At 36.0% G+C, this 12,999-nt stretch overlaps 1 protein-coding gene across 4 annotated transcripts in view; it reads right to left on the bottom strand.

Annotated features, from left to right (window-relative positions):
* Positions 1-1,008: 1,008 nt before the first annotated feature.
* The window catches only part of NBN (nibrin), a 55,800-nt gene continuing 43,809 nt past the window's right edge, over positions 1,009-12,999 (bottom strand). For 3 of the 4 annotated variants that reach the window (XM_035276494.3, XM_008982870.5, XM_003734968.6), the window contains 3 exons: positions 11,416-11,529; positions 4,157-4,206; positions 1,009-2,667 (listed from right to left, as the gene is read on the bottom strand). In XM_035276494.3, coding sequence (XP_035132385.2) covers positions 2,637-2,667; positions 4,157-4,206; positions 11,416-11,529 — 195 coding nt within the window. In that variant the 3' untranslated portion in view covers positions 1,009-2,636. The remainder of the gene's footprint in view (positions 2,668-4,156; positions 4,207-11,415; positions 11,530-12,999) is intronic. The other variant, XM_054246676.2, reaches the window with a different exon arrangement.

Raw genomic sequence — 12,999 nt, 5'->3', positions numbered from 1 at the left:
TTTTTGTGAAGAACATTATTCCTGCTAAACCACCAAGTGTCTATCCTTTAGTGCCTTTAACAAGTGCTTCTACTCAAGCCTAATCAGAAGGGAAATTGATAATCCTGTTGCTGTAACATTCCCCATCGTGCAGCAATTTTAGTTCAATGCTTCATTATGGCCCAGTGTGCTTTCAGCTGTGTACGTTAATAGTAACTATACAGTCATTCTATTTTTTGCTTTCAGTTCAGTATTCAATAAATTAGATGAGATATTCAATACTTTCAAAGAAAATAGTCTTTGTATTAGATGATTTTGCTCAACCGTAGGCTAATGTGTCATGAGTACACTTAAGGTAGGCTAGGCTAAGCTATGATGTAGGTTAAGGGATATTAAATGCATTTTTGACTTAAATACAGTATTTTCAACTTACTGTGTTTGTTATGATGTAATCCAAAGTTACAAGGCATCTATGCAGCTACAGTAATTCAAGGCAGTGTGGTATGAGTGTAAGGATGGGCAAACATTTCAATGTAACAGGACAGAAAGTCCAGAAACAGATCCACCATTATGGTTAATTGATTTTTTACAAACTGCCAAGGTAATTTAATGAGGAAAGGATAATTCTTTCAATAAACAGTGTTAGAATGACTGGATACCTGTATGGCGAAAAAAAAACCTTGATTTGTAATTCACAACATATCGATTCACAATGGATCACAAATATGAAAACATAAAGTTTATATAATAAAGCAGAATATCTGAAATCTTGGGGTTAAATAGAAGAGAAAAAATATCAAACATAAAAGAAAAAAATTAATTTGACCTTATTGAAATTTAAAACTTCTATTCATCAAAAGACATAAAGGAAATAAATAGTCAAGCGACAGACTAGGTATTATATTCTCAATACATGTATCTGACAAGAGACTTGCATCTAGAATATATAAAGAATTTCTATGACCCAACTACAGTTATCAGGGATATACAAATTAAAACTAAAATGAAACATCACTACACACCCATTGGAAAGATTCAAAAGGAAAAATACATCACCAATTTATTTGTAAAGATAGGAGGTACCAGAACTCTCATGCATTCATTGTATTCATAAATTGATACATATAAAAATGCTATAGGTATGGCAGTCTTCCTTAGAGAGGGACTGTGGGCATGACAGAGACCAATATTAATGTCCATTATATTCCTAAACTGTAAAATAAGAGACCATATGTTCCACCAGCTTCACTGGGTAATTATGATACAAGGCCATTAAGAGACTCAAATCACTCCATTTCATTAATATGCCCTATCGATTCTATTTCTAAGGTATCCCATGTTCTGTCTGATGTCACACCACTATCATAATTTAAGTGTACAAAATCCTCTATGATATTTCAATAATCTAACTGATCTCAATGCCTGTAGTAGAAATTGCAGACTGGCTCACCCAATTTCTGCTCCCTAGGAAGGCTGAGAAGCTTTAAAAAAAAAAAAAACCCTTCACTTCCCTAACTCCCTTGCAGCTAGAGTTCCACCGCAAGCAGCCAGAACTTGCAAGTAAGTTAATTTGGTTCTGGCAAGTAGATGTACTTTCTCAAGATTTGGAAGCTGAAAACGATGTAGAGGCCAGCCTCTTGTCCCTTCTGTTGCTTCTGTTTACAAGGAAGTCATAGAAATATGGCTTCCATTCCTCAATGTTCCATTTCTCATTCTCCAGACAACTAAGCAGTTGTTGTGATTCTTGATTACAGCTTTCTTCTTACTGGATCACAAGTATATGAATATATTCTTGAACACAGAAATGAAAATCACTTGTCAATAAAGTTTGAAGAAAGACCCTGTTTCTTACCATCTCCCTTTAAGGTAGAAAAAGAAAACAACCTCACAATTTCTACTTTACAAGTAGGAAAACTAGGACTCTAAACAAGCTCAGAACAGACCCATACCCAGCTCGGTAAGACTACCAAAAAGGGGCATGGGTCTTTCTACTTTGGTGAAAACTAAACCCACATTTGATGAAGTCTCCACATGTTGTTCAGTTTCTAGTACTAGAATAATGTGTAGATGACATCTGCACCACTGAAGCCATTTTGTTTGGATCACTAGAGTTTAGGTAAGACTACAGCATAATGGAAAAGAAAAATATTAAAAGAAAAAAATTATATTGATATTCCTATGATTTTTAATCTTCTAAGTAAAAAAGCAAGGTATAGAACACTGTATATGTTATATTATCATTTGTGTAGGAAATTATTTAAAAATAAGAATTTTAATAGGAATTAAAAATCCCAAGATTCATAAGAAATGAGTATCATGAATTTTTCTCTGAGAGGAACCAAGTAGCTAGGATAGTGGTGGAAGGGTAGTCTTTACCTTATGTACTTCTAGAATTTTTAGCTGTGACTATATTAACTATTTAATTAATAAAACACATTTAAAAATGAAAAAAGAGATGCAATGACAAGGCCTGAAAACAAACAATAATTGTTACACACAAAAGAATCAATGTTTTCTGCATTTTATTTAATAAAGTTAGGCCATAAAATATTTCTAACTTAAATCTCCTCTATACACTGTATATTCATATAACCTTGGTAGCCTGAAGTAGATGCCTGCTAGCAAGTTTTTCCATGGCTCCTCTTCAAAATCCTTAGTTATCTTCTCCTTTTTACATTAGGATTGTATCTGCAAAGAAAGAAATGGGGTTAAATGATATTCAGATAAGGGATGGTATTTCTTTTAAAGGTCAAGGACTTTCAAACTGTAGTCACACTTTGGCAAATAGGAAGGGAATGAGTTTTGTCCTTAGGGTCAGATATTAAACACTGACATTTTAATTTTCATTTATCCCTTTGATGTTTCTTTGATGAAAATATGGCAAAAATCAGAAAAGCATCAATAACAAAAACCCTGTAGAGCTTTAAAATAATTAATGAAGTTTAAAAATCAAGGTATGTTTACACATCTTTCTATATGGCTTCAAAGATCTCCACTCCCCCCACCACCCAATTAAAGCATATCATTTGCACAAAAGAACTACATTATCTACCTAAACTGTAATTAGCGTATTACAGTATTTTCTCCTTTGGCAGTTAAACAAATATGACTGAACAACCCATCTCATTTGACTACTTATGAAAAATCAGCATTGTTTGTCAACTTTTTTTTTTCTTTTTTTTAAGACAGAGTCTCACTCTGTCGCCAGGCTGGAGTGCAATGGCATGATCTCCGCTCACTATAACCTCTGCCTGCCGGGTTCAAGTGATTCTCCTGCCTCATACTCCTGAATAGTTGGGACTACAGGCAGGCACTACCACACCCAACTAATTTTTGTATTTTTAATAGAGATAGAGTTTTATCATGTTGGCCAGGCTGGTCTCGAACTCTTGACCACACTGGTCATGAACTCTTGACCTTGTGATCCACCCACCTCAGCCTCCCAAAGTGCTGGGCTTACCCAGCCTGTTTGTTAACATTTTTATCAGCAATTTATACTGTCAATTATGAAATTAGAGAATCAATCTAATTGGCTGCAAAACAGACTCGAAGTATTTCTCCATTCTGTCTAAGTTGGGAAAACATTACTCTCCCCTAGCTAGTATCTACCTCTAATAAAGTATTCTGTTAGTAGTTCAGGGGCAATTATTATAATAGGTTTGTTAGGCCTGCAGGAATGCTGAAAATGTATTAAATCAGAATTAAATTATAATCACATAGTACAACTCTAAAACCTCCCACAAAACCTGCTTTGAAACTCTAATCCAGCTTTTTGTTTTTATGCATGTGCCAATTAAGACTAAACAAATAGTCTGGCATTTTACCTGTCTTAATTCAAAACTCATTTTAATCACAATTCTACTCAGAGCTAAAAAAATCTCACAAATCTATACACCAATTTCACACAATTCAGGAACCGTCTTTTTGCCTTAATGCCCCTACACAAATTTTAAGTATCTTATACTTAAACCCAAACCTCCAGGCTATATCTAATAACCTCAATTAAGAGGTGCTTAAGTAATAAAAATAAACACTTTCCTTAAAAATAAAACATCCTTTAGGTTAAGGGACTAGGTGTCTATGAGGACAGAAGAAATAAATTCTTAATTTCTATGAACAGAACTAAATTTTATATATATCTCTCAAAGGTACATGAGAAAGCTGAATCAAACTTTACCTAAAAAGGTCATCAGCAAGAGACTCTTCTTTTGCATGTTGATTTTGTACCTGTCAAAATTAACATAATTTCAAACATTTGGTCAGTGGTGAATGAATGTAGAGTTAATGAACTGCTATGCTGATAGGTCACTGTCATCTTTGAGATTTCCACACCCTGGAGGTCACCAAGTCTATGAGTTCTTGCCTCTACAATATTTCATTCAACTGATCCTCTCTATTTTCACTCCATGCTAAGATTATTGCAAAAGAGCTTTAACTAAACAATTTTCTCTTGACAATCTCCACTCAAAGACAACCCATGTATATTGTTAGCTTGTTGTGTTTCTAAACACTCTTTCCAGCAAAACCCTTTTACTAAATGAGATTTCAGTGCTTGGAGGTCAAACTATGGATGAGACTGAGAGGGCAGCATTTACCCTACCTTCAACTAGAGCAGTTTGACAGTTAAGGGGGCTCCTGTCCTCTTGGTCCCGAAAGGGCTTAGAAGCTGCTGCTAAATTACCTCAACTCTAAGTCCTTTTAAACACAAACTCACTAAACTCCTAAAGCACCCTACAGAGTCAGGATGAAAAAAATCCCTGTGCTGAGTACATCTTCCTAAAGTCCAGCTATGACCCTATCATTTGCCATTTGAAACCCTTCGGTGACTTCTCCCACCTACCAAGGAACACACAAACCCTTGCACATGACCCCCTGAAATGTGCAAGGCTCTTCATAACCTGGTTCCATTTTACTTTCCTAATTCCTTCTCAACTTCCTCTTTGTGGACTCTGTATGCCAGTTAAAACTGAATCACACAAAAAAACAGAAAAACCAAACCCCAGAATCATCTAAGTACTCATGAACCTCTGCTTTTGTTCATGTTTCTTCCTCTACCAAGAAAGTTAATTCCCCTTTTTCCCTCTTCCGACATGTAACCATCTTTAAAGGTACATTCATTCAATACTTAGTGCTTACTCTGTTTCAAGGAACATGTTCTTCCCCTCTTTAGCAAAGGTTTCCTGATCTCCTTTTTTTAAAAATAATGTCTGCTATGAAGAATTCCCCCAAAACTTCAGCTACAGAATTCCCAGGATGCTTATCAATTTCTACCTTCTGCTATAATTATTTATATTTGTACTCTATCCTCTCTAGAAGACCAGAAGTTCCTTAAACACAGAGTTAAATGCTGACTTAACGTTTTCGATAGTTTCTTGGAAACCACAACTGGAAGTGAGATGACATATAGCAAGTCCTTGAATCATGTTGTTTTGTTATAATAATGAGAACAAATATTGGTTATGTAGGTTTGCCTAAAGTTACAGTTTCCAAGAACCTATTGACAATGTTAAGTAAGGACTTAAACTGTGTTTATTTTTAGTTATTAATTTATAATTGTATACTTCCAGATACTATCTTAAACTCTTTATATATATTAAAAATCTCAATCTTCATGTAACTTCATTACTACTATTATACTATCATCTCAATTTTAACCAATGAAGTAACAGAGATTTAGGTTAGGTATTTGCAGAAGATAAGCGAACTCCAATGGAATAGCTGGGATTTGACCAGGTCTACCTTAATAAGAGAACCAGCTCTTAACCAAGCTGCCTCAAGGCTTCTGAATCTCTGGAGCAAGCCTCAAGAGCGACTGCTCTTACAAACTGATTTTTTCTATTCATATAGTGAAGTAAAATCACATCTTATCTTTTCATATTTTCTAATAGGGATAGCAGAACATAAATGGAAAGACATGATTTTGTTAAAACAGTGTCAAAATGACTGCTAGTATCAATATCTAAGAATATTTTCTGAAATATTCTTAGAGGTTTCCTGGGGAATAAGTTTAAAGTTGTGGCACAGTAAAGAAAAACCAGTGAGGAGAAAGCGTTTTATTTCATATATTTTAGTAAAAACATTATATAAAATAGTATGAAGACACAGAAATGCCTCATATTACTGGCATTTTTCTGAGGTCTGAGAGAACTACTTCTCACAGTCTTTCAAATTCAAATCAGGTTGTATATAGTTCAAATGAATTTTATGTTTGATGTATACAATAAAAGTACCCTAAATTCAAGGGAACTTCAGAAACTGACCAAGTGATTCTTAAAACTAAGCCTGGGTCTGCAGCAGAAGTAGAGAAAGAAGGGATGAAAAAGAAAAATAGGAAGGGAATATAAAAAAAGAATAGCTGGGGCAAACAGAGAAATGAGATAGCAGCACAGAACATTTACATTAATAAGCAGTATCCACAGAGCAAAAGAAAGTCAAGTCTGTCATAGAGTAAGTCCTAACAATAGCACCTAAAATGATTCTAGCAAAAAGAAGTGATTTGGTGAAATAAATCTAGAACACAGCCCCCTAATTCCTAATGAAATAAGCAAAAAAATGGAAAAAGTCACAGCTGTATGATAAATCATCACTCTCTCAACTTCTCTCCATCGAAAATTAATCAAACAAAACTTGATAGTGGTAACAAGAAGAGTTTAAGCCCATTCCCCACACTTTAAAAGTACAGCTGTGTAATGCACACGAATGTTCATTGCAGCATTCTTTACAATAGCAAAGACCTGGAACCAACCCAAATGCCCATTGATGATAGACTGGACAGGGAAAATGTGGCACATATACACCGTGGAATATTATGCAGCCATCAAAAATGCTGAGTTCATGTCCTTTATAGGGACATGGATGAACCTGGAAACCATCATTCTCAGCAAACTGACACAAGAACAGAAAATCAAACACCGCATGTTCTCACTCATAGGCGGGTGTTGAACAATGAGAACACATGGACACAGGGAGAGGAGCATCATACACTGGGGTCTGTTGGGGGGAAATAGGGGAGGGACATTGGGAGGTGGGGAGTTGGGGAGAGATAGCATGGGGAAAAATGCCAGATACAGGTGAAGGGGAGGAAGGCAGCAAAAGCAAATCATGCTGCCGTGTGTATACCTATGCAACAATCTTGCATGTTCTTCACATGTACCCCAAAACCTAAAATGCAATAAAAATAAATTTTAAAAAAGTACAGCTGTGTAAAGAACCAAATGATTCTGACGCAACTGATTCCTAATACTGTCCCAATCCATTAAAAGTGCTACAGAATTGGCCAAGCCTGAAGATTCTTACTAATGCCCCAAATTTGGGGAAAAGATGCCTGAACAGGGTAAACAGTTACTAGTGGGCTGCTGGGAAGGGAGTAACGGTATGGAAGGTGAAGAACTGGGATTGACACTGACCAAAAGCAGAGGCTCCAGGGATCCCTAACAAATTAGGTAAACAACCTAATAAGGCTAGGTTATTATCTTTGGAGACAAGGCACACTCCTGGTACAGGACATTTAATTAAAATCTCAGGGGACAGCTAGCCCAAGCTGCACACAGCTCCAGCTGAGCCTTTCCTCTCTCAGATTCAATGTCTTCAGACAAGAGAAACTAGATGGGACATGCCATGTGCCTTTGTCTGTTTCAACATGATGCCACATTGGCAGTGAGGCATGAGGGAATTCTGTTCTTTATTTTATTATTTTGTTATTATTATTATTATTATTATTTTGAGATGTGGTCTTGTTCTGTCACCTAGGATAAATCATGGTTCACTGCAACCTTAACCTCCCAGGGTCAAGCAATCTTCCCATGTCTGCCTCCTGAGTAGCTGGGACTATGGACACATGCACTACCATGCCCAGCTAATTTGTTGTGTGTTTTTTTTTTTTTCCTTTTTGTAGAGACAGAGTCTCAAGATGTTGCACAGGCTAGTCCTAGGTTTAAGTGATCCTACCACCTTGGCCTTCCAAAGTGCTGGGGTTACAGTCATGAGCCACACCACTGTGCCTGGCTGAATTCTGATCATATGGACCAGCTAAGAATGTTAGAAGTAACTTTGATTATACTCAATTTCTGTCTCACAAACTGTCTTCTGTGTGTAATCCCTGCATAAGATGGCATATGATCCTTTATGTAGCAAACAGGATTATCTGGGTAGGATATTTCCCTTTACCCAAGCGAAGACAAAAAACAGGAAAGCTACTCCATCTACTAGAAGAAAAAAAAAGAGAGATATTGGAACAGAACATGCAAAAAACAGATAAAGAACCTAAACTGCAGGAAATAATCAATGAATAAAAAGTAAAATAGAAACATGAAAGCAATGAAATGACAAAAAATTAGATAATACAAAAATTAAATGAAAGAACAAATGCTAAGTAAACATAGAACCATAATAGCCTTTTAGAATTAAATTAATTAGAAATAGCTCTAACACTTTCCACTGTTATAAATGATTTATACGTAGGGTCTGACTTAATCCTCATCTGTCTGTGAAATAAAGGTACTATTATTATTCTCATTCTGCACAGAAGGAAAGAGGAATTAAGTAATTTGCCTAAGGTCACATACCTGGTGAGAAACATTACACTCACACCTGAAATATAAATTTTTGATACAGTGAAAGAGCCTAAGAAAACCACAGTGAATGCAGAAAAAATAGATGTGGAGGACAAAGGTAATCCAATAAAAGGATAGTAATGTCTTAACTGTAGAGAGCCCAGAAAATATAAAATATTTTAAAATATATAATAGAAAAAAGTTCCTTGGGAAAGAGAATCATACCTGCAAATCCAAATAGCATACTCTCTGTCAGGAAAAAGTAATGGAGAATGATCAACACTGAGATGTACTCTGAGTGTTACTGGCTTTCAAGCTTAAGAAAGACAACTATAGGCGGGGCATGGTGGCTCAAGCCTGTAATCCCAGAACTTTGGGAGGCCGAGGCGGGTGGATCACGAGGTCAAGAGATTGAGACCATCCTGGTCAACATGGTGAAACCCCGTCTCTACTAAAAAAATACAAAAAAATTAGCTGGGCATGGTGGCGTGTGCCTGTAATCCCAGCTACTCAGGAGGCTGAGGTTGCGGTGAGCCAAGATCCCGCCATTGCACTCCAGCCTGGGTAACAAGAGCGAAACTCCATCTCAAAAAAAAAAAAAAAAAAGAAAGAAAGAAAGACAACTATAAACATGCATGTAAATTACCTAAAAAGGGGAAAAATAGGACTGGCATAAGGTGAGGGAGGCTAGGTGGAAGGAAGTACTAATAATGTTCTCAATTTTCATTGTAGGAAGCCAACAAATAATTTTATCTGAAGTGAAATATGAAGTTTAAAACAACTACCAATTCCAACTTATGTGATTTTTATAGTTCTCCCCCTTAATATTAGACAGATCTCACAGAATAAAATATCTTGGAGGGAAAAAACATCTATAGAAATTCAGCAATGGCTTCAGTTTAACTTCCTATCAACACCTCTCCCTTCCTTCCCAATCTGTCCCTGCCTCTCACTACTCCTCAATGAAAAGATGTGTGGAATATCGTTCACTTAACTGTTTAAACAGGTAAATTAGGTTTTCACATCTTCATTCTTTGTGTACTGCCATAATTCTGTGAAATGTACATTTTATAAAATAAAGCCAATTATTCTTTCAAAAAAGAAAGGCTGTGTTTCCATTCTTTCATTTTCTGAAAATAAGCATCCTGAGTGACCTTAACAACTCTTTTTTTATAAGTGACTTTCCTAAATAACCCTTATTTTTAAGTAACTGATTAAAAAAGCATTTTAAAAAGTGAATTACACTATACCCACTATAAAGCAAAATAGGAAACCCTGAGAGGTGAACAAGGACCACAGTGAGCTTTTGCCTTGGCCTATGAGTATCGGCAATCATGAAAAACCTGAACTCTGCTTTAATGTCTGTATATGAGTGATATGAAAGAAAACCCAAGATGATGATTTTAATAAAAGACCCAGCACTAAAGGAAGAAAGAGAAATAAACCTTACAACACAGAAGAACTAGCAAAGAAACTGCCCATCTTCATCCTGGGACTTAGTGAAGGAAAGAAATAAATATCTCATTTGAAGTTTCTAATGATAAGCTGGCCTTCATTCACCCACACTTCTGGTCCAAATATTAATACACATCAACTGCCTGGGTGATTCAAAAATCACAAGAAGAAATTTTAATATAAAGTGGTCTAATATTTGTAGAAGAAGACTAGAAGAAAAAAACATATCTTTTCCGGCCGGGCGCGATGGCTCAAGCCTGTAATCCCAGCACTTTGGGAGGCTGAGGCAGGTGGATCTCGAGGTCAAGAAATCGAGACCATCCTGGTCAACATGGTGAAACCCCATCTCTACTAAAAATGCAAAAAATTAGCTGGGCATGGTGACACGTGCCTGTAATCCCGGCTACTCAGGAGGCTGAGGCAGGAGAATTGCCTGAACCCAGGAGGCGGAGGTTGTGGTGAGCGGAGGTTGCGGTAAGCCGAGATCACACCAGTGCACTCCAGCCTGGGTAACAAGAATGAAACTCCATCTCAGAAAAAAAAAACAAAAACAAAAAACTTCTCTAGAGGACATAAATTGGAATTTAAGACTCAAGAAAACCCAAAAGATCAAGTTCTAAAGAAAACAATCGGTTCACATTCAAAAAATCACAAAGCATAAACTTGAAAACAAGGTATCGTTAGAGCAGAAAACAGATCAACAAACATTTTAGGTAATGGTATCATTATTCAAAGAATATAAAAGGGGAGGCTTAAAAAAAAAACAGCAAGGAACAAGAGGATTTAGAAAGGAATAAAACAGACTTCCAGTAATGAAAAAATAAATGAATGGATGCAATGCCAACTGGAATTGGAGAAATAGTAAATTGGAAGGCGATCTGCAACAATTACCAAAAATATAATCCAGAGAAACAAAGAGATGAAATACACAGGAAAGAAGTTAAAACAAATGGAAAAGAAAATTTAACTTATGTCAGATTGGAATTCCAGAAAAAGGTAACAGGGAAAAGAGCAAAATGGTAATTAATATTTAAGAAAATGAATGAGAAATTTTCAGAATTGTTAAAACACAATTCCCAGATTTAAAAAGGTCAGTCCCTTTGACATACTATTTAAGTGATATATTTGTAACATCCTCCACATTCTTTCAGTTTCCTTTAAATTTTTGTGGCTTTTATCCCCCCCTTTCCACTAGTATATAAACTGAATTTCTTAGGTCTTACTGTTTTTCTTTTTTTAACAAAAATGAATTTTGTATTCCTTTAAAGAAGTTTTACAGAAGGGTACAGATTAGTGCTCTGTAACTCAGGAATTTTTCTGAACAAATGTATTTATGTCACTTATTTTACGTTTGATTTTGAGAAGAATTTGCTTCTCAAGGGACCAAAGTGCAATTTAAACAAGTTTCTAGGCCTCACTTCCCACTAACCTCCATTTCCTGCCTTAGCCAGTCTTCTAGTTCTGCATTCTTTCGAGCATGATGAGCTATTAGATCTGACCCTCCAATGATGTGTGGAAGTTTCCCTGCTCCAGGATATGTGACCTATTGAATAATAAAAGTAGTACAGTTAAACATATTAACAAAGATGACCATTTTTTAAAAAAGATTAAAAAGCAAAGATTGTAAATCATGTATAAGTGCCAAAGATGTTTATCTTCTATAAATAAAAGTAAGAGAGCAGTAACTCTGTTCTAAATCCATCTGTTTTTCCCCTTATCTTTTATAGCTATTACTATATACAGATCTGGACATGTCATAGGAGTTATATATTAAAAATAATTTAACATTTTTAATTTATAATTTTTATTTTAAAATGGCCTTACCTTATCATTTAACAATTAAACAAGTCAAGATGAACACAAACACTACAATTTAAAGCATTATATTTTGTTCTAATGACTTCAAAGCTTAAGCTGTAATACTGATGAAAATTTAAAACTTTTCAAAACCTTCCAGTTCACAGAGTCCTAGCAGATGTTGGGGATGCCAACAATTTATACTTTTATTTGATATTTTGTTTAAAGACGTGCTTTAAGAAAAGCAAATTCCATGTAAAAATGTGTATCAAGATCACTGTTTATACTGTATTTAGGAAGTAACAGATCCCTAATATTTGCTTTTAAATTCTAATATATGAAGTAGAAAGAGAATTTTAAATTAATTTTCACCACTAAGCAATATTTTAAAAGTTTAAAAAGAGCTATGGCATTGATTTGGAGGTTTTTTTTTGTGTGTTGTTGTTTTTTCGTTTTGTTTTTGAGACAGGATCTCTCTCTGTCGCCTAGGCTGGAGAGTGCAATGTGAGGAGACAGAAAATCACCTGGTGACCATTGAACAGGCCCCAGAGACAAAAACTTCTTATCTAAGTAATTTGGAAGAAAGCAAAGACCAACTGGTGACTATCAAATAGGCCAACTGGAGGTAAAACTCTGTATGTGGGAAATTTAGAAGTAATCAAACTTCCCTAGTATCTAAAGTTGGCATCTGATTCCAGGCTTCTTTTAACTTTTATAGGTAACTGAAATTTTTATACAGCTCTGGAATCCCATACTGAAACTCATTTTACAATCCAAAGCTCCCACCTTAAGGTCCAAAAATCCTCTTAAGGAGAATCCACCATGGTGCGCTCAGTTCTCTCGCCGAGGCGCCCCTCTGTACTATTCTGCAGTGTTCTTTGTCTCTAATAAACTCTCATTTTCCAAATCTATACTGTTGCTGATAAATTCTTTTTACCAACTCAGGTGTTGACCACTTCCTGGTACTGGGGCTCTGATACCTGGCCCGGCACAGTGAGGTAATCTTGGCTCACTGCAACTTCTGCCTCTAGGCTCAAATGATTCTCTGACTTCTGAGGTATCTGGGACTGCAGGCAGACATCACCATGCCTAGCTCATTTTATACTTTTTTGTAGAGACAGGGTTTCACCATATTGCCCAGGCTGGTTGCAAACTCCTGGACTCAAGCCATCCACGTGCCTTGGCGTCCCACAGTGCTGGTATTACAGGTGTGAGC

The sequence above is a fragment of the Callithrix jacchus genome, chromosome 16 (assembly GCF_049354715.1).
Source record: "Callithrix jacchus isolate 240 chromosome 16, calJac240_pri, whole genome shotgun sequence".
Classification (NCBI taxonomy): domain Eukaryota; kingdom Metazoa; phylum Chordata; class Mammalia; order Primates; family Cebidae; genus Callithrix; species Callithrix jacchus.
This window is presented reverse-complemented; position numbering and strand designations above follow the sequence as displayed.